The sequence below is a fragment of the Schistocerca piceifrons genome, chromosome 1, assembly GCF_021461385.2.
Source record: "Schistocerca piceifrons isolate TAMUIC-IGC-003096 chromosome 1, iqSchPice1.1, whole genome shotgun sequence".
NCBI lineage: Eukaryota > Metazoa > Arthropoda > Insecta > Orthoptera > Acrididae > Schistocerca > Schistocerca piceifrons.
The window spans coordinates 1,014,609,991-1,014,633,205 of record NC_060138.1 but is presented as its reverse complement, the minus strand read 5'-3'; the positions used below and the strand labels follow the sequence as shown (position 1 = coordinate 1,014,633,205).

At 39.1% G+C, this 23,215-nt stretch overlaps 1 protein-coding gene across 11 annotated transcripts in view; it reads left to right on the top strand.

Moving 5' to 3' along the window:
* The window catches only part of LOC124804602 (serine-rich adhesin for platelets), a 416,342-nt gene that overhangs the window by 235,436 nt on the left and 157,691 nt on the right, over positions 1-23,215 (top strand). For 10 of the 11 annotated variants that reach the window (XM_047265247.1, XM_047265086.1, XM_047265481.1 and 7 more), the window contains one exon: positions 3,581-3,637. The exons of the other annotated variant lie outside the window; for it this stretch is intronic. In XM_047265247.1, coding sequence (XP_047121203.1) covers positions 3,581-3,637 — 57 coding nt within the window. The remainder of the gene's footprint in view (positions 1-3,580; positions 3,638-23,215) is intronic. 11 annotated transcript variants of the gene reach the window in all.

Genomic DNA, 23,215 nt, shown 5'->3' with positions numbered 1-23,215 from the left:
ATCAAACAGATTGGACATTTATCAAGTTTCATCCATATGCTCTCTTGATTTTTCATAAACTGCCTCCTATCTACCATAATATGTAATCTAACACTATGTGGCGATAGCGTCCTGACAATCAATTTTCGCTTAACTTCCACTCAACGAGTTAATGAGGAAATCACTACCGCTAGAAAAACTACCGAAGTAACATTAGCAAATTTAATACTCAAAGAGCGCGAATACATTGAAATAATTACATACAAGCTCCATGTAACAACCAAATTTAAATTCACAGATGGACACATATATAAGGTGAACGCTGTGTTTAATGTGACATAAGTTAGATGGATTGTAGAAAACAGCTTTATTCCTCTTCTTTGCTTTCATGATGAATAAATACCTCCTTATTGACTGAAGAACAGAATTTTCAAAACGGAAATTAAAAACGCATTCTGCCTCTAAATTTTGTATGTGACTTTGCATCTGCTAGCTGAATTCACATTTCTACCTCCAGCTTCATTTTAAACTTGGTTACAAAACATACACTGAGGAAAGCTACGTCAAATGTAGTAATAAGATCCATTCTAACACTTAACGCAATTTTAGTAAAGGCATTTAATTATTACCCTTATTGACACAAAATATTGATAGCATTTCACCAAATACTTTTTATTATGTAGTATAACATTCCCTTTTCTAAATTATTTTCATGTAAAGATTGAAATAATTGAATAAAAAACTTGTAATAATAAGTGTTCCTACAGCAATGATACAAATTCGTTAATATTACTGTGATGATGAACACATTTCTTTTACATTGACTGAAAGCCAAGAGTCGAAAAATCTAAGTAATGGTGTCAATCACTGGTAAAAAGAAAAGTTTATAATAACAGCAAACGCCCATACTACCTTTCCACTGCATGTACATTACTAAAATAATACGTGTTTATTACTATTAAGAGGTTGTACATTAGAGTTACTGTCAGCATAAATTAAATAAATGCACTACGCGAGTTAATAGTTTCATTAGAACCAAATTCAACACTGCCATCCACAGACTTCACAGAAAGAATTATAAATATTTTATTCCCCAATAATTCTCTCGTCTTAATTTTTTAACTTTGAAAATGTGTGCAATGTTAAAACTTTTCCTTGATAGTTACATTTCCCATAAGCTGTGTATATGTTTATTTTACAATCTTTTAATGTAAGGTGCAAACTTTAAAAATAGTTTATACAAGAAGTAATTTGGATATTTATAAACGATGTATTTTCTGTTCAGGCACAAATTCTAATGTTCTATATTTTAATTTAAAAGACAACCTGAAAGAGAAGTATTTTGAAGACATTCGGAGAAAATGATGAGTGCACTAATATATATGATTCTAATTATGGAATTACTTGCTATAAGTGTTCTATCCTTGGGCGAAAATATATGGAATTAAAATGAATTCTGCAACAAATTAACCAATCATCATCTTTGGATATTGTTATTATAATATTATGAATTACAGAGCAACACTAGGAAACAAATTATCCGAAAAATCTCTTTGATTTAAAATATAACTGCCTTTCAACGGCTTTGATGTCGATAGTCTCTTAGTATCATCCTAATCTTGCTATCTCTTCATCATTTGGAGTCGCTGCTCTTGCATTTGCCGCGTTTGCAATTTAAATTATTTGATGTAAAGTCCGCCTTTCATGCAAAACAAAGACAAACACACACAGAGGTGCTGAAACATGTTTGGTTCATACGAAAGAACAGTGTTTTGTATGATAGGCGGACCTTGCATCCAATCACTTGCTACCTCTGCACATCTTGTACCACCAGTGTTGTCTATAGCCTTTCTTATATTTTAATTTTTGTCTCCCACCATAACATTTCATTCTCTACTCCTCACCGTCGTGTCAATGTCGTTCCATTTGTTCTACAAACTTATGAATTATTCTCAGACGAGTTTATAGCAGACATCTTTCCTTGGCTACACTTTTTTCTAACTCTTCACTTCGTACTTTACATAACCGCTTCATTTTTAATTATTTTCAATGGCAGCACATTTCAAAAGGTTCAGTTTTTTCACTTGCATCTACTAATGAAGTCTTTACAGTGTGGTCCTTTTTCTTCTTTCAATATGGGTCACATCCGGTTACTTTTTAGTTGGCGTAATTGGTTAGCTTGGGTGCCAAGTGTGTTAAGAGTTTATGTGTAACGTAGCGTTGTGTTTGTTTTATTGTCCATGATGATATTATGAGAAATGGTAGAGGACGAAACCCGGTATTAGCACATAGCATGCTTCTCTTGAACAGCAACGACAGACCCAGTTCTTCAACAGAAGTGTATGCCCAGTTTTGATATTTAGAAAGTCGCTAAACGCCTCTCCAATACTCTTCGGCATTTTCTTCTTTGCTCTGTTTATAATTAATCTACATTCTGTGCTAAGCAGCTGTTTCATATACTAATAATTGTCTTATGTCTTCATTCTGTCGAGCAGTGTGGCTATAACTTATGCGAATTTACTCGTTGTACCCCACTGAATACATTCTCTTTCTGAAAAATTGTTGTAAGTTAGTTCGCGCGCAATTATTTAATGTTCTTCGTTAGTGATAGACGTAACCCACGATCACAACAAGCACTATTGCTGCACATCAAGTTTTATAGAGCAGAGCCTAGTACCCCAAGATACTAGAGGACATGGTTGGTAGAAGCAGCTATCCTAGTGATACAGTCCCCGTAACTTTAGCGAAACATTTTGTAAACTAAATTCTTCACATCACACGATATGTATACATGGCAGATGATTTTTCGATTTGTCATAGAGCATAAATAATTTAGCAAATGGAGTAGTGCCTGATGTCAGCACATGATCATCAGGAGGATCGGTTGTCAGTTACATGCATCAAAACAGGTTCTCGTAAAAGGGATATGTTTTACCACATCAAAATGTTTAATTATTTGTGATGTATCAAAAGTACTTTACTTATCGTCCCTCTGTCAGATGGTGGGACACATTACACGAATTTGCACTTATAACTAAGTATACATTTTCTTATTCTGGCTTCTCATACTCCACTTTCCATAATGCGAAATATTCAATACAAAATTACCTACTTTATGAATAATTTTTGCTCACTTTGCTTCCTTGCTTTCATTTAAATAAGCAAAACATTGCAATAAATTTATTCGTAATGTTAAATTTTCATGTTGTAGTTGGTAAACGTTTGAAAAACATCCCTCACACCTCTGCAGTAAGGAGAGTGCTGTGAGAAACACATACAACAAATTTCAGAATAAAAATTAATCCAAAGCTAAAAAACCTGGGAAAGAGAAGGATCAATGTTAACTGCAATAATACACCAACGTAAAATTCATGAAAGCACAAAAAGGCAAAACTACTTTTAAAACCATTTTCTCAGTTTGGCGTAAGCAACAATAACGTTCCAGAGTTGATTGTCTGTGCCCCGTATAGTCCTACATAAAACACAGTTGAACCACGCAAAAAGACATATACAAGCTTTTATTGGCTGCTTAAAGTACATTAATATTTGGCTGCCGCCCTTGCTTCAGATCCCTACTAATAAGCATGCCGGCGTGTTGCAGATAGCACAGGAGCTGAACCAGGTGCTGGGTGGAGAGACCAAGGAGTCAGCACCCAAGGTAAGTCAACAGCACAACGGCACGCTTACGTATTAACATTAAGCCTAATGATTTTAAAGCATCAGGCACCAGGTAAGGCACGCTGATTCTGAAATCAGCTGTATTATAAGTTAATGCAGCTGGAGGTGCGAGGTAAGTAAATTCCTCTTACTCGTTGATTATTAACAACACTTCAGGTTACGTCGACATCCAGAAATGTTATGATGACGACAAACGAGTCGTCGCCAATGTTGACTGGTGGCCAAAGCTAAACAGAAACATATAAATCACAGCAGGTTTGTCAGTAACGTCGATAAGATGCTGGCTGCATGGGTGGATCTGCAACGACTAAAATAGTTAGAAGTCGTTGATAAAAAATAATATATATTGTACTTAACTGGATGTACAGGATTCTTCTTGGCTGCATACATATAATTATAACCAGATAGCTATTGAGGCTACTAAGCGCCTTGTTAGAGGTTGCTTCCTATCAGCTGAAGGCTATGCTGCTTAATACTTTAAGTCCCGAGCAAGAGTGGACGAGAGCTCGCTAGAAACTTGATACAAGCCGTGGAGCGGCGCTGGTCGCGACTCGCGGGTCCATCGATACTAATACCGATGCGGTCGATTACTGCAACCCCTAACAAGTGTGGTATCGAACGCTGATACCACAAGAATGAAGAAACACATCGAGACCTGACCGGGAAATTACACATACAAACGTGGCTTTGGCTAGGAGTTGAGGATATAGCGATTACGCCCATGATTTGAAAACTTGCGAACTTTAACCTCCAAGTAAAAGTCCACCAGGATCATGAAAGCTGTCTGACAAGGTATACAACGCGTACAACAAACGGAATTGTTCCTCAATTAGACCGGAGTCATATGAGTAGTGCAGAGCTCTCTTTTATTCATGTGACGAACTACTATTTGGTCATATCCATTAAACAGTAGCAATTCTTCTTTACATTTGTCACACAGTCAGATGCACTCATTTTCAAACAAAACATGCAAATTACCCGATTTAAACGATTTAAAGAATTTTCTGATACTAAACGAATTGTGATTATTGGGCAGACTCATCACTGACCACTTGTTTAAGGCTTTAAGTACATATTCTTATATGGTTGATATTAGCTGTCGAAACAAGCAGCTTCGAACTTAATTGAAAAATAGTAGTCTGACGCAGTGTGCCATAAGATATCCTTACTGTTTAGACTTGCAAGTGCCTTAGTAATACATCTGAAGATGACATGTTAAATAAATCGAAACCGGTAATCGCCAAAAAAAAATGTATTTGTGATCCTGGTGGATAATAAACATTATGTTAAAATGAGAAGTGATCACGACCTTCTCGTAAACACAACATCATTTTGCAGTGAACGGGATTTAGGGCTCTTTGTGTGAGGAGTGTAGTCATATGAGTGTTGTTACGGTTGCAGTGAAATGTTTTGAACAAAGCAGCTGGATACAGCCGGAAAATTGCAGTTCTAACTCTGTTGCCGTGTAAATGTTGTGTAACGAGAGGAAAATGCGGTCTTGGCTTCCCGATTTAGTATATTTTCCGCCTTTCGTTCCATTTATCTCAAATGATCTTTAATACAATGTGTCAAAGTAGATTAGATCAAACATTACGGGAATATAGTATGCAGACGCCTGATGGGATACTACGAGCTATTTCATATCATTCAATCCCTGCAGTGCCTGGAAGTATCTACTGACATTAAGATATGTGTAACGAAAAAATCCTGTAAATAAGCGTGTGTAGAAAGCACGCAGTTCACTGCGACATTTTGTTTTCACATGACTTGTTTTAAGGATATTTACGTTGCTGAGCGAACACGAAATGTCTACAGCGCCAAGTACATCACCTTTACACTTTTCTTCACTTCCAGATATCAGCGATATATAACTCCCGTGTATCACTAAATTAATAATAGTCACACTTACTAAAATATCTGTAGATAAAGTATTTGACGAGGTCTGGTGTTTAATAAATGTTTTCTGTACAGGACGAGTCACGCAGAACGTAAGATCCTTTTATTTCGTGGACCATTCAAGATTTCGAAATGAGGCTTCCAACAAATGATGGTACGCAGAGGGACGCGTAATAGTGATTTATAGTTAAGCCGTTTAACTCCTGTAACAACTGATATTTTGAAGCGAATACGGGTTTTATAATGGATCGGTGTACTGCTTTAACAGCTACTGAACTCTCTTGAAAAGTCGAATGATATAAAGTTGGTGTTGAAAAATTTCGCAAATACCCAAGAGATACATTAAAATTGAAAGGTGAGACTATGGAATTGGTAATTGCGGAATAAACATCTTGAAAAGGAAGGCAGCTCGGCTATATAAGGACGGAAGCAGCAATCATTCGACTGTCTATTTCACAATGGGCAAGGAGCACTCGGACGAAAACTTGAGGATTTTAAATCATTTGAGGCAGCTGGAAGCCCGAGAGAATTTTAATAAGCGTTGTATCACTCTACTCATATCTTTAAAAAGTATAACGTTCTTTCCAAAATAAAAATTAAGAAAAAGTACTTGATTCAATGTTTCAGTTGAAATAAGTTTTAACAGTATTAACCATTCAATAAAATTACGTGCCTCTCTTCGTACTATCGTTTCACAGAAATTTGCGATTCGGTGTATTCAACTGTTCACAAAACGAAAGGAGTATTATGCCTTAAGCGACTCACCTTGTGTAACGGGCAGTCAAATGAAAACGAGACAGAGGGGAAAAAAGTAAGTAAACTGTTTATTATTTCAAAAGTAATCGCCGTAGCTGTTGACACATTTATCCCAGTGTGAGACAAGACGGTCAGTACCTACATAGAAAAATGTTTGCGGTTCTCTGCGGAAAAGTGATTGTACACAGGCTTCCACCCTTTCTGCCGAAGCAAATGGACGGACACGAAATTCTTTCTTCGAAGATCCAAAAATACGGAAATCGTATGGGGAGAGATCGGGACTGTGTGGAGGACGTGAAAGGGCTTCCCAGTGAAGCTTTTGCAGTGCACTCGAAACAACCTTGGCAACATGTGGGCGGACTTTTTGTGGGCAGGTTGTTTCGCTGGGAAGTCCTTACACATTCCTCATACAGTCCTAACCTGTCTCCAGGCGATTTTCATATTTTTGGAGCCCTGAAGAGAGACTTTCGTGGCCGTCGATTTGCTTCGGACATTGAGGTGCACGCCTGGGTACAATCACGTTTCAGTAGACAATCACAGCCATTTTTGCATGAAGATACTAACGGTCTCGTCTCACATTGCGATAAATGTATTAACAGCTATGGTAATTACTTTTGAAATAATAAACCGTTTACTTACCTTTTTTCCATCTGTCTCGCTTTCATTTGACTGCGTATGGATAGTCCTTCAATCCATACTCCATGAGTGAATAGAATAGGAGAGGTAGTCTAGAAGTAACAGATACATGATCCTGCTAGACTAACTCTCCTATTCTATTCGCGCATGGAGTATAGAGTGAGGGAGAAACGATTACCTATATGCATTCAAATGAAAGCGAGACAGATGGAAAAAAGTAAGTAAACAGTTTATTATAAATATATATACTTCGTTCCACATCATTTGGACGCAAAAATATTTCAAATGGCCTATGGAACACGTAACTAACATCCCGTCGATAATGAGGCAAACAGCGACGGAGGTTAAACTCTCATTGGACAAGGATACGGTAAAAAGTCAGACTTGGCATTTTCAAAGTTTCCATACTGATATATGCCTTAAGTGAGTTTTGCAAGCACGGAATACCTACATCTAGATGGTCTGATGGGGATTTGGGTCCCGGTCCTTCCAAATGCAACACCAGTGTCTTAACCGCTAAGTCTCATCTGAAAGAAAAATGCGTAAAGCCACAAAGGCAGGTGACTCATATTAGCATGGAATTCCGGAACAGTGTTTTATGATCAAACTGCGTCACATTGAATCGAACGTTGAAAACGACATACCGAGGTAGCGTTTAAAGTGATTCCCGTGTAAGAGCTTTTGGAGATAACGGAAGACTGCCAACTTCCAGTTTGCAAAAATGGTTCAAATGGCTCTGAACACTATGGGACTTAACATCTGTGGTCATCAGTCCCCTAGAACTTAGAACTACTTAAACCTAACTAACCTAAGGACATCACACACATCCATGCCCGAGGCAGGATTCGAACCTGCGACCATAGCAGTCGCGTCCAGTTTGCAGTTGTGCCTGTAATTAATATTGGCTCTCGACGTTAATTTGAGCAAGCTACCTGTTAATGAAATTGTCTGTTAAGCTAAAGTGATGAACTGTTCTTGCGAAAAGAAACTTTGACTAGATCTGATTTGCAACTGCTTTTATGGCAAGAAAAGGTGTTGCACACCTAATGATGGAGAAAATTAATGAAAAAGAACGCAGAATTACTTATTATAGCTCAAATGCGAAGGCAAGCAACATTTAAGTATGGAAGCACGTTTTCCAAGATGTGATAGGCAGCCTTTCCAGAAGAGAACACTACGGCACAAATGACTGTATCGAATGTTAATCTGTATACAGATATGCTAGTGCTTCAGAAACGTCAGAGTTTCAGCTGCAGTACGCTGTAGTAAATAGTAAAATATCAGTCCTCAAGTTAAGTATTTATGTTGCAATTAAACACAAATCTTTTATTGCGTTATATACGTTTTGGAAAACGGCTGTTCAACACAATGATAATCATTTCATTCTTAAGAGAAACGCAGAAGAATATTAATCAATGATGGAGAACATTTAACTAAAATATACCTCATGTTCGGCTACTATGTTAGTTGTCGGCGATTGCTTTCTGGTTACAAAAAAAGAAAGCAATGCTTCATAAAAGTAGCGAAAGAAGCTAAACAGTTGTCTTCGATGTTAGACGTTACAATGTAAAAATTTCGTGAGTGCGTGTGTATTTTCACTGGCTCCTTATTTTAAGGAAAGGAAACGCCTATTTAGAGAGCCTAACACACCACTGTACAGAGCTTTAATTTTTTTTTTTTTTTCCTTTATTGAATTTCAATTCCCCCCGAAGGGGGCGGGCTGGCAGCAGCTTAGGACGCCGCTCTGCAGCCTACAGGTTTTCTGACAAAGAGCAGGAGAATAAATAATAATAAAAAACAGGCGATAAAATCGGGGACTCATTGAGTAACAAGGTTAAAAGAAAATGGGGAAATGACAACAAACAACAGAGGGATGATGAAGCGAATAAAAATACATACGGAGCAGACAGGGGAAACAATAGACAATTAAAAAAAACACGGCGACAGTCTGGATTCTGTTCGCAAAGTATATAAAACGCACACCCAGCGACAGCATGGTTTCTGTTCGCAACACAACACTGAATAGTCACTAGAACACAGCACGAAAAAGTCGGCAAAGGTGACACCACAGTCGAGAGCAGGTGGGGGGAAACTGAACAGGAGATGGGAAAACAAAAAGGGGGGGAAAGGAGAGTAAAAGCGAAGGGGGGGGGGAACCGGGAAAGGAGCTGATGGAGGATGAGGACCCATAAGAGGGGTGGGGGGCAGACGCGACAGGGAGGGGGGTAGGCAGAGGAGGGGAATACAAAAGGACTGGGGGGGAGAAGGGAGGTAGGGAGAGGTGTAGTGGGGAGGAAACAGGACGGAAGGGGGGGGAGGAGGGAGCCCAGGGAAAGGACAGAGGAAAGGAGGGGGAGGGAGGATCAGAGTTGATAGGAAGGATAAATGGAGGGAGAGAGGGCATCATCCGGGAGGGGGAGTTGACGGAAGCCACCTTGGGAAAGGAGATGGAGGGTGTAGAGATGGAGGGTAGGGGGGACACAACGGTGAAGACGGGGCAGGGGGCGAGGATGGGAGAGGAGAGGAGCAACCAGGGGGTGAGGGGGTTCAAGACGGCGGGAGGTGTAGAGGATGCGGATATGTTCGAGGAAGAGGAGCAGATGGGGGAAAGGAATGAGATCATAGAGGAGCCGCGTGGGGGACGGGAGGCGGATACGGAAGGCGAGGCGGAGTGCATGACGCTCAAGGATCTGGAGGGACTGATAGAATTTGGGGGGGGCAGATATCCAGGCAGGACTGGCATAACAGAGGATGGGACGGATTAAGGATTTGTAGGTGTGGAGGATGGTAGAGGGGTGCAACCCCCATGTCCGGCCAGAGAGGAGTTTGAGGAGGCGGAGGCGGTTGTGGGCTTTGGATTGGATGGATTGGAGATGAGGGATCCAGGTGAGGTGACGGTCAATGGTGAGGCCAAGGTAGGTGAGGGTGGGGGTGAGACGGACAGGACGTGCGCAGACAGTAAGGGAGAAATCCAGGAGCTGGAAGGAGCGAGTGGTACGACCTACGATGAGAGCTTTAATGTGCGCAAGAGACCCTATATAGGCTCTCTCTAACGTGCACCGGACAACGGTTCCATCTGACGGCGCTTCGTGCTACTACGTAGTGCACGTCTTAGCAAGCGTTCCAAACTCGAACAGCATATCGAATTACCCTTTTAGTTATTCATTTCCAATGATGAACGCCATAGACCTCACTTGCGTTGGTTGGTTGGATGGTTTGGGGTATAAAGAGACCAAATTACAGGGTCAATAGTCCCCTCACTTGTGTGATCAATGATTAACGTCCTCAGCAGAATACGCTTGTGTCATTTGGAGTGGTAAGATGTAATCAAAAAATAGTGAGATGTATCGAAAATTCACTATTAACATATATCCATATTTGATTACATATATTAAATAACAATGTAATTGGCTAAATAGCCATAAACTACAACAAATAAAAGAGCTTGTAGTGGTACTGACCTGTTTGATTTCTGCCGCTTTCTGTCAAAGCTTCACGGTTGGTTAGGCCTCATGTTATTTTCCTCCCTTCATCTCAACAAAACGACACGCAGTATTAAATTTCCCTCATATGTCTACTCAAAAACTGAAAAATATTTATATTTCATCCTTACTGTATTTTCATAGTAGAAATAAGTGAACGAAATCAACTGCACTCAGTACCCTTTTTACCTCTTACTTCGCTAGCCAAAACAGTTATATAACGGGAGAGTAATTCCGCCTTTTGCAAGACACCGTTTTATGGTTTTGTTATTACCAAAACGTGCTTCAGCATTTACGCGCTATTCTCAGTGATATCTGTTTTTATTTCCCTTCTGAAAAAAATATTTTTACATTTTAACGTCCTCATTTTTGGCCCAAAAGTATTTGCATTTGTAAAGGTATGATTATTAGATGCCAAATATTTTACATTCGTTTATGTGTGGTATACCAGGTAACATGTACGTCGCTTAGTTGATACGAATGTTGTTCACTTACCCTACGCTTAAAGATACTAAATTTGAAAATAATACGTTGGTTCACATACCTCACGTGACGCAAGTAGTTGTATATGCTGCTAGCTTTATAAATCATCTGCTGCACATTCTACTGCTTGTCATCTGCAAACAACGAAATTGTTTCTATTTTTCTGTTTTACGTTCACTTCAGGGCGAAAATCGCTATATATCCCGTTAGCTACCGTGTTACTAAAAGTTTTATGTAATGTTTTGGTTTTTCTTCTCTTGTCTGTGACGTGTTAAAGCACTTATTTGTTTTGCTGTTGTCATTTCTTGGTGTATCACAAGCATTTGATATAATTTCACAGTAAAGCACAAGTTTTCAGCGACTATTTCACTTGTAGCTACATTGTTCATTTGTTTAGTTTCGAGCTACAACATCCGAAAGATGATTAAAATCTATGACTCTTCCGCTCATGGAACTTAACGAGTAGTCATATATTTAATAAAGTAACACATCGATCTAAAAATCTGCTGTTTCTGGTGTACGTACTGCTCTGCCGTGCTGTAAATTTACCTGTGATAAGGAGCGAGAGGTATTATGCTTGTTTTTAAACTAATTAATGTATTTGGATGAAGAGATGCCAAACTGACATTAATGGTTACTTCAACGGATGGATCGATGATACAACCTGTATTTTAAATATTATTTTCTGTTCGATCTTTTTGAATCATTAAATTGACACACTTCTTATTGCAGCGGTATAGCCAACCTGATCACTTCTTGATCAACACAGCAGTCTCTTCCAAGAGTTTATCCAGAAACTGCTTCTCTAAATGCTACTTTATATTGTGATCAGGGCGAATAAATTTTTAGTGAACTATTATGGATATCGTATCTTCATAACCTGACACTGTCAGGTCTTGCAAGTGTAATTTATGAATTCTTTCAAACTATTTTCTGAAAGTCGTATCGTGAAATATCTACTATCCTTTTCTCGGAGCAGATGATACTGAATGTTACTCGCGGAGGGTATTTTTATTTTGCTATTTCGTTTGTATAAATAAATCCATTCTTCTCATCACATTATTTCCGCTGTCACTGAAAATCGCCATAGGCTAGAAAGGAGTTGGCGCGCTGAAACTGGCGCCCCGGTGTAGCCCGGTCAACGAAGACCAAAAATGGTCGATATACTTTTCTTGCATAAATGTTATTAGTAACTCATATCTGTGCTGGGTATTGTTAACATAGGCCTACATTGTGGGAAATAAACATCCCCTGGGCGTGTCTGCGCACTCGTCGCCAGTAGCTCATAAGGCGCCCTGCAGAAGTGTCGGGTCTTTGTGAAACATACTGTAGTAGCTTCTTGTGAGGTAGTGGGGTAGGTAGGAAATAATTTGCTCGCTCTTCAGTCTGGACACCTATGAAGGAGGGAAGTGTGTGACCACAATTCGGCGCTCTACCTTCCCTCTCGTTTCTACCCTCCACCCCTGCTTCCCTCCACCCTGTTACACCGCCAGAAAACAGTTTGTCCCTTAATACGGCTCTACTGCAGCTAGATGCTGTACACATATCTAATATCTCTCTTTAACCTATTTTATTTAACAATAAGCACTAATTTTATACCATTAAAATACTACCTTCAATAATCTACGATTTTTCCGCCCCTGCAACGGGGAAACTGTTAGCCCTATAAATAAATGAAGGGGCGATATCTTTTGCGGGAAATTTAATGTAGTTACAGGGAAACATTTTTACTAAAAGCAGTTGTCTTCGAGTTATTTAAGAAAAACATAAAAACGTGACGTTTAAACTCCACCACCCTATGGTTGCTAAGTTGTACGTTTTTCCCTTATTCTTAAGCTTTTTTTACCGTTAATTTGGCCTTACGTTTTTTATTTTCCCCTACAGCACTTTCTTCCATTTTTTAATATTCGGCGCTGGCCTAAAGGAGAACCCGACAATTCTATCCCTTAACATACATGTAACAAATATACACATTAATTTGAGTATATTTGTTAGTATCACAGTTCGGATATAAATTTTAGGGTATTCCATGTTTAGCTTGGTACTTCTGTAGATGTCTCGATCGTACAATCGATAATGTTTCCGATATACTTAATTTCTGATTCTGATGTTATACACATCTTCGTAAAGTTCATTGCAGTGATAGTTTCTTGGATCTATACAGTATATACCCTAGTTCCCTTAATTTACTTTTGTCCGAGAATCGTAATCGGTTTATCAACGAAGAGGAAACGCTAAGCAACAGCAGTACAAAACATGTACTTAAAGAAATGGGAAGATACTTTCACGTGGGTTAGATCTGGTTCAGCTTCTGATAAACATGCTTTTTGTGTATTGTTCAAGAATGAATTCATCTTTTCACCTGATGGACAGTTTGATCTCAAGCAACATGCCCAGCACAAACGACGTCAGTTAAAGAGGAAAGCAAGTAGTCAAACCACGAAAGTGTCTAAATATTTTGTGAACACTAAGAAACCTGAAGCCAGTAATGTCACAGCTTGTGTGTTAGGGCTTTTGTACCACACAGTCAAACATAACCTGAGTTGTGCAAGTTTGGACTGCAGCAATAAATTGACGTCATGTACATTCACAGATTCAGAAACAGCTGTAACACTTTCCTGTGGCAACACGAAGGCACAAATGTTAGAGAAAAGCGTATTAGCACCTACAAGTGCCAGTGATTTTGTCAAAATTCTAAGATCTGCTGAAAGTAGTAAATTTTTATCAGCAGCAACAGATGCTTCCAAACAAACGCAACAAAAAGATGTTCCCATTTCGTATAAGATGCTTTGAACCGTTAGCAGGCGTAGAGAACAAACTGTCGGCATTGTTTTAAGACGTAAATGTAAGTGATTTCTGATCAAAAATGGCATTTAATAAATGGATGGATCCATGAGTCATTAAGAATATGTCCATGAAAAATCTTCTTTTTTGTGAAGAAAGTGGCAACCCTACCCCACCGCCACACTGACAAAACACCGGTCGGGATGTTCATGGCACTCCGTCCGCCCACTGTACAAAAATTTGCGACCACACAAATTTATTCCCCTAATTTTCCTTCGTTGACAAGCTACTCCATTTTATTTGACGTATAGTACGAGGCCAGATGCAAAGATCAACACTAGGATCGTATCTGAACTGTTGAATCTGTTGCTGTGGTACTGGAGGACATTAGATCAGGAGTTAACGAAGTGGAGATATAGCTCCTGTAAGATGTGTTTAGTACAAAGTTCAAAGTGATATCCAGAGTCTCTGAAATGCTTCTTACTAAAAGCTTTTACCCACAAAAGAAAGGAGACTGTTCAAAGCTACAGACGACAATCAATTGCTTTTCACGTTCCGTTATCTGAGCTGCAAAATCAAGATTCTCTGTTTCTAACATACAACCAGATCTTTAGAAAATGGTACCTAAAAACTATGGGCGGAGGGATCTTGTAATGCGCTATCAGCTTCTGAATCAATTCTATAGTGGTATAAGACGGTTTGAAGTATCCAGTATGCGAAAATAAGCAGCAAATCTCGAAACAGTTCTTTTATCCAGTTTGTGTTCAGCAATGTGGACGTCCATGTCGACAAAATTTATAATAACCAAAATAAACAAATATATTGTCGTTTACTTCGTGTTATTCGGTTTGTTTTATTGTTTCCAAAACTATTATAACTATTATCTTGATGCATATGATTTCTATCAAATTGATAAATGCCGATATTTAATCATCAGTGACGTTTTTCGTTACTTTTTTAGACTTTTCGAAAACCCACTTCGATGCTCTACAACTTTCCTCTTATACAGCTTTGCGTCCGGCTGATCAGTTCTCGGATATTGCAGGTATCATATTGTTGTTGTGGTCTTCAGTCCTGAGACTGGTTTGATGCAGCTCTCCATGCTACCCTATCCTGTGCAAGCTTCTTCATCTCCCAGTACTTAATGCAACCTACATCCTTCTGAATCTGCTTAGTGTATTCACCTCTCGGTCTCCTTCTACGATTTTTACCCTCCACACTGCCCTCCAATGCTAAATTCGTGATCCCTTGATGCCTCAGAACATGTCCTAACAACCGGTCCCTTCTTTTTGTCAAGTTGTGCCACAAACTCCTCTTCTCCCCAATTCTATTCAATACTTCATCACTAGTTATGTGATATACCCATCTAATCTTCAGCATTCTTCTGTAGCACCACATTTCGAAAGCTTCTATTCTCTTCTTGTCCAAACTATTTATCGTCCATGTTTCACTTCCATACATGGCTACTCTCCATACAAATACTTTCAGAAACGACTTCCTGACACTTAAATCTACACTCGATGTTAACAAATTTCTCTTCTTCAGAAACGCTTTCCTTGCCATTGCCAGTCTACATTTTATATCCTCTCTACTTCGACCATCATCAGTTATTTTGCTCCCCAAATATCAAAACTCCTTTACTTCTTTAAGTGTCTCATTTCCTAAACTAATTCCCTCAGCATCGCCCGACTTAATTCGACTACATTCCATTACCCTCGTTTTGATTTTGTTGATGTTCATCTTATATCCTCCTTTCAAGACACTGTCCATTCCGTTCAACTGCTCTTGCAAGTCCTTTGCTGTCTCTGACAGAATTACAATGTCATCGGCGAACCTCAAAGTTTTTATTTCTTCTCCATGGATTTTAATACCTACTCCAAATTTTTCTTTTGTTTCCTTTACTGCTTGCTCAATATACAGATTGAATAACATCGGGGAGAGGCTACAACCCTGTCTCACTCCCTTCGCAATCACTGCTTCCCTTTCATGCCCCTCGACTCTTATAACTGATTTCTGGTTTCCGTACAAATTGTAAATAGCCTTTCGCTCCCTGTATTTTACCCCTGCCACCTTTAGAATTTGGAAGAGAGTACTCCAGTCAACATTGTCAAAAACTTTCTCTAAGTCTACAAATGCTAGAAACGTAGGTTTGCCTTTCCTTAATCTTTCTTCTAAGATAAGTCGTAAGGTCGGTATTGCCTCACGTGTTCCAGTATTTCTACGGAATCCAAACTGATCTTCCCCGAGGTCGGCTTCTATCAGTTTTTCCATTCGTCTATAAAGAATTCATGTTAGTATTTTGCAGCTGTGTCGTATTAAACTGATAGTTCGGTAATTTTCACATCTGTCAACACCTGCTTTCTTTGGGATTAGAATTATTATATTCTTCTTGGAGTCTGAGGGTATTTCGCCTGTCTCATACATCTTGCTCACCAGATGGTAGAGTTTTGTCGGGACTGGCTCTCACAAGGCCGTCAGTAGTTCTAGTGGAATGTTGTCTACTCCCGGGGCCCTGTTTCGACTCAGGCCTTTCAGTGCTCTGTCAAACTCTTCACGCAGTATCGTATCTCCCATTTCATCTTCATCTACATCCTCTTCCATTTCCATAATATTGTCCTCAAGTACATCGCCCTTGTATACACCCTCTATATACTCCTTGCACCTTTCTGCTTTCCCTTCTTTGCTTAGAACTGGGTTTCCACCTGAGCTCTTGATATTCATACAAGTGGTTCTCTTTTCTCCAAAGGTCTCTTTAATTTTCCTGTAGGCAGTATCTATCTTACCCCTAGTGAGATAAGCCAGGTATCATATAGAGACATAAACGCAAAAAGGGTGAGAGATTATCATATTGCGTACTCTAGCCACTCCTCTCATCGTTGCACCTTTGTTATAACTGATGAACTACGGATAGTACCCCAGCGTAGTGTCATAAACAAAGCTTCATAGCGTTTGACTGCAGTAGACGCAGTAATGTTTGTTTTCCTGTCGCGGAGAGAGAATGACGACGTAAAGAAAGTGGAGAGGCCCGACAGACAAGTCGTTAGCTTAGGCGCGCCGTCTGTGGCTCGCCGCACTATAAACGAACACTTAGCCGTAAAAATAGCCGTTTAGTTGTTATTAATTTTCGCAGTGTCTCGCTCTGTCAGTTCTTTATTTAGCTGTGAACGAAGAGTCTGAAATATTGTCCTGCTGTCTTGTGTCGGTGGTGTGGTCGGGCGGGAAGGGGGGGGGAGGGGTTTTTATAAATGGGTGAAGCAGCTGCGGTGTTTCTCTCTGCTTTGCAGAAAATGCGGATTGCATTTGTAGTCATCGTAGAAGAAACAGCGGCTTCAGACAGTGCATTCTATTTTATATCAAATTACTTCACTTACAGAACACTTTAAAACGCTGTTCTACAATTACATAACTAGTCTACCGTTATGCATCGAAAGTTAATAGAAAAATCAATATTTTTAATAATCTGAGAATCATTTGTAGCAGAAAATGGTTTTATATTAATGACAGTAATGAACGATGGTGGGATGAAATGTTAGTGGATAATACAGGAAAAAAATCTTCCACTTCAGTAGCTGGATTCCATGCTGACTGCCATGCGGGGTCGGGTTCGATTTCTGGCCGGGTAGGAGATTTTATCCGCTCGGGGAGTGGGTGTTGTGTTGTCATCATTACTTCCTCATAATCGACGCTCAAATTGCCGAAAAAAGTAAAAAGACTTCCACTAGGTGGCCGAACAACCCCAGATGGGGTCTTCCGGTCAGTAACGTCATACCATCATCTTATTTCACTGGAGTACACAGAGTTACAGGAATGAATGCAAGCAAAATGGGAGCGCAAGACCAGGGTGAGAGTAATTGAGAAAAGATAAAATAATTAATTGCTGCTGAGCTGTAGCATACATTCTTCTTAGTTCTTTAACTGTCAGGTCGGTAGCACCAACTCTCCATATTTTTCTGTCTTCGGCCTTCCTCCTGAGAGTGGCATAGGTAGTGCAGCGGGTATCCTCCATTATCTAGTTGATGTATTCAGCCTTCCCTTCTACTGTCCCTTCAATAATACTTGTAATGATACTATCACGTCTCGGCAGCTGACCGACCCATGAGTCCTTTCCGTTGAGATACGGCTTCTCTTCCTCCACTCTGTGGAGCACCTCTTAATTTGATACCTTGTCTACCCAAAAATTCTTTACGATTCTGCGGTAGCTCCACACCATCTTTAATCTTCATTACCTATCAAAGTGTAGTGCGTAGTGTCGCTTGCATGATGTTGCGTACGTAGCGTGCGGTTACCGGTATGTCAGTTGGCAACCAGTGTAAGTAGGGATATTAACATATAACCGTCTATTAGATATTTACAAACGTGCATCTGAGGATGAGACGCGAACTCTAGAAATCGATACTGCAATAAAACTTGTAATACCATAACCGCAGTCTGAAGCTAATTTATTTATTGTAATTACATTTTTTTTCTTCGGAGTGTCCATATTCACCTCAGTACAGCAGCCTATTCCAAAGTAACGCCTTTATGAGATCTTTCCCGACATCGTCTATGCAGCTGGATGTGGACAGATTTCTTCTCTTCTTAAAAGCAGCATTTACCCGGTGGATTCGGCGTATAATATCCTTCTCTGATGTCCCACAAGATATAATTTTACTTCCTAGGCAGGCGACAGATTCGATGATCTCCAGTCGCTCATTGTCAAGTGAGCACTAGGCAGCGATGTTTTGTTCACTCACCACTAAGATTAGATTTTCAGATGTTGTTGTTGTGGTCCTCAGTCCAGGGACTGCTTTCATGCAGCTTTCCATGCTACTCTACCCTGCGCAATCTTCTTCGTCTCCGAGTAACTACTGCAACCTACATCATTCTCAATCTTCTTGTTGTGTTTATCACTCAGTTTTCCTCAACGATTTTTACCTTCCACGCTTCCCTCCAGTACTAAATTGATGATCCCTTGATGCCTCAAAACGTGTGCTACCACCCGATACCCTCTTCTAGTCAAGTTGTGCCACAAATTCCTCTTCTCACCAATTCTATTCACTACCTCCTCATTAGCTACTTGATCCACCCATCTGATCTTCAGCGCCCTTCTGTAGCACGACAGTTCGAAAGCTTCTATTCTCTTTTTGTCTATAGTATTTATCGTCCGTGTTTCACTTTCATACATGGCTACACTCTAAAAAAATACTTTCATAAAAGACTACTTGACACTTAAATTTATATTCGATGTTAAAAAATTTCTCTTCTTCAGAATCGCTTTCCTTGACATAGCCAGTCTACATTTTATATCCTCTCTACTTCGGCCATCATTAGTTATTTTGTTCCCCAAATAGCTAAACTCATCTACTACTTTAAGGGTCTCATTTACTAATCTAATTGTATTTACAGCTCATACAAAATAGATACGTGTTTCAAAGTTTTACTGACCTTCAAAGTAGTCACCAGCATTGAGTATTACCCGTTGCCAGGGATGTGGAAGTCGTAGGTTGTGTTCCAAAAATGAACAGCGTAGAGACAGAAGTGATGACACTTTCTGCAGGACCTGACCATCATTTTGCAGGATAATGCTCAAGCACGTACAGTGCAAGCTGTTACTGATTTGTTTGACTGATGGGGTTGCTAAGTGCTTTAACACCCGCTGCACTCCCCTGACTTATGCTCTTGTGAGTTCAACTCGATTTCTAAACTGAAGGAAACACTTCACGGCATTCGCTTCAGAACTGCTACAAATTTATCGGACAACAGATCGCGCCGCTCGATCTGTCAACACAACTGGCACTGCTAAGAGTATCCCACGACTATCCTTATCAAAAGCTTTCTCTAAGTCTACAAATGCAAGAATCAGTTTTTCAGATACAAAGCGGAAATAATTAAGTAACTCAACAGTTACGTTTCCCCCGCTTTCCAAAATTGGTTCAAAATTTTCGTTGGAAATCTCTTTCTATTGTGTAGTGCAATCGTTTCCGTATTTTTCTTGAAATGTAGGTTCATTTGTTAAGAAAAATTTGTTAATATGACTCGAATGTTGGCAACGACGGAATCTTTCGAAATTATAAATGGCTGAAGCAAAGCAGGGCTTACAAAATGTTACACGAAATGATGTGTATCAAGTATGGAGCGAATCACTTCTAATTGTTAGCTTTCGGCGCTGGAAACATGACTTTTTCGTGTTATTTACTAAGTTATTATTAAGCCACAGTTGTAACATGGAACAAGTCAAAGTTTTTCATAGTACTGGACACAGTAAACAAAGATTATTAAACAAAAGAAATATCTTCTAACAATAATACTCTTTGTCTCTTTCCTTTTCGTATCTTTTAAAGTATTGCTTAATCCTGTCTACTGTAATTTTTACTTCGTAGGATAGAATACATAAATCGAGATATTTACAATTATGAGCAAAAACCCTCTTTTCACACTGACCAGCTAGGCTCACGTAACACTCTCAATTCCTCTTCTTTCTTCGTCGTTTTCTATTTTGCCAGTTCTCCTTAATCTTTTATCCACGCTGTTTTCCCTTTCTTTTGTCTATGTTGTTCTCGATTTCTTATTTCTTATATTTTCTTATATCTTGAAAATCTCCTAAATTTATTGCTTTATTCTTAAAATGGTTATTTTCTGTTAATTCTTCTTTAATGTTGTTTCTTTGTAATTCTTTTCTTATTTCTGTAATCCACACCACTGTCGATTTCTTTTTCTAAAAATACAGGAATATGCGTACTTATTTCGTTGCCTGTTCTCTTTCATTCTGAAGAGGCGACCAAAGTAGATGGCTTGCCATTACTTCTGGTATTTTCTTTATGTATTAGCGGATCTTCTCGTACTCCTCTGATTTTAAAACTGTGATATACATTAGTTCTTATTTTCTAGATATGCGTTTCTTGTTTTAGATATTTTTGTCAAACCGTATGATCTTTCAGTCGTATTAACTTTTACGGCTATTTCATATTTTCCTAGTCTATTGTGCTGTATGATTTTTTCAAGATTTTTATATTGTCTAACTCGCTCTATTTTACCTGTTAGTGTATCTATGTTTTTTGGTGCATTTTTTAAAAATATTTGCCATGCATTTTGTTTTTTCAACAGATATTCTGAGACCAGTTCTGTTCGCTGTTTTTTTTTTTCAGAAAATTTATTTGAGTAACTGCTGCTGTCATACATTCTGAAAATACAGCAAAATCGTCTTCAAAAGCCAGGCAGCTTATCATTCCATTTAAGTTTCTTCCCAGATACACTGGTTCAGTTTTGTGGTTATTACCTCCATATTCCTTACAATTTTTTAAACACAATTAAACGGTAAAGATAAGCCGCTCCCGTGTCTAACACCAGTTTTTATGAATGGGGTATATTTCCTAGAACTTCGGTTTCGATACCGCATTTGTTAGAGTTTCACGAATTATGTTTGGTTATTCTGCTTTAACATCATGTTCTACAATGAATTTGTCTGTTGCATCTCTGTCTACAACATCACATGCTGTCTTGAAACCAATAAATATTATAGGTTTGTTGGTTAACATTCTGTTCTGTGAAAGATCTTCTCTTCCAAAAACCACTATTTAACTCTCGCAGTAGTTGTGTAAAATTTCTTCAAACCCTGTTCAAGAGCAATTTTAATACTATTTCGTTGTGACGCTGTCGTGGACTTTCCCACTATGGACTTGACGACTCGTAACGTTAACGTGGTGTTTCCGACCACAAACATTTTAGCCGTCACTTTTCCGACCGCCAAATAAAGCCGCTACAGTGGCGGAGGCCCTAGTAGAAAATACCACGGTGCTGGTTACAGTAAGCAGACATGTTCAAATATTTTTCATTTTTTTTTAAATTTTTAGTCTGATTAAAAAACGAAAGATTAAATTGCTGCTAGTGAAACTTACAAATGCAAATATTTGGCTGTTTCTTTCCAAATATGTCGCCATTTCCAAAGGTATGGTTAGGCAGAACCCTACGGGTACATCTTAAATTGCTGCGTGTGAAACAAGCAGCAATAACATTTATATTCTTGCTTTTCACAAATATTTCATTGTTCATTTCCAAATTTGTTGCAATTTACGAGGATTTGAATTGGCAGGAACCTAATGACGATACTTCCCTCGGCTGCCACGTCAAAGGTAGCCACTCCAATGGGGAAAGGTCTTTTCAGAAACGCCACGGTGCAAAACTAGTTAGAAGAGTCACTGTACCTGCTGCAAATACAAAATGATTGGAAACGCCACGGTCAGAAAGTCCACGGAGCCAACGTAATACTCCCCTGTAACTGTTGACATTTTTGTGACCTCCTCCCCCAAAATATATTAGTAAAGGCGTTTGTGGTAAATTTGTTTTATTTCCGTCCATGATCACAAAAGTGTTGGTCCTAAGGCTACCGGTTTCGATCAGCAATGACCATCTTCAGATCTGCAGAAAAACATGTGAAGTGAAATACAACTAGTGGTCAGATTACATCTTAAAACAATAAAATATGCCATAACGAAAAATTATAACTTTCATAGATGTGGAAACAAGCGCTTAAAATACGACGAGTTATTCCTGTTTTATAACATTTTCAAATGTAGTAAAGCCATAAGAGGGTCGTCGCAAAATACACATAAGATCAGCTTAGTGCCGTTGCGTATATTTAAAACATAGTGTAAAGAAGGCCACAGTGCAGATGGAGTCATGGCGCTACTATTCATTACAAACTACAGTACAGTAGCGACAAAATACGTTTGTGCTGTAAGTTCGTTTAATGTCGCTACTGTAAGTCTAGACGTAATCGCCCATTATAAAATTGTACACAATGCAAAAAAGGGAGAGTACAACAGGTAAAGTCTATAGTGGTGTTGTGAAATGTGTTAAGTTATTACGATGACAAAAAGTAATAATTAAAAACGCGAATAAACTTAAATTTAAAAGTGTTTAAACGGAATGGTTAAGAGGTAACAAGTGATTCTGAAATGCTCTTGTGGTATTTCGTCTCCCACATTTTTCTGCAAATATGAAGACGGCCATTGCTGACCGAAACCGGCAATCCAAGGACAAAAACTTTTGTGATCATTGGCGGAAATAAAAAAAAAATATTCTTATTTAGTGGATCACTGTTTCACTACGCTTTCATGTCTCTGCTCATGAAAAGCTTTTGTGTTTTTGTGTCTGTCAATTTCCAGATTTTACAGTTAACTTTCTGAGAATAAAGTAGGATGCAAACTAAGAGTCGCAAGTGATTACAGATATTATAAGCTACGTATAACAGAGGATACGTTTCACGTGATGCCCTGCCCATATGGATATGCTTGCGGTCCGGCCGGTAACATTCATGTCACGCAAATGCGCACTCTGGAACCGCGCAACCCCTACGGTCGCAGGTTCGAATCCTGCCTCGGGCATGGATGTGTGTGGTGTGCTTAGGTTAGTTAGGTTTAAGTAGTTCTAAGTTCTAGGGGACTCATGACCTCAGCAGTTAAGTCTCATAGTGCTCAGAGCCAAATGCGCACTCTGGCTGTACCTCCTGCAACAACAAATCCGACACGGTTCGTGGGTCCACA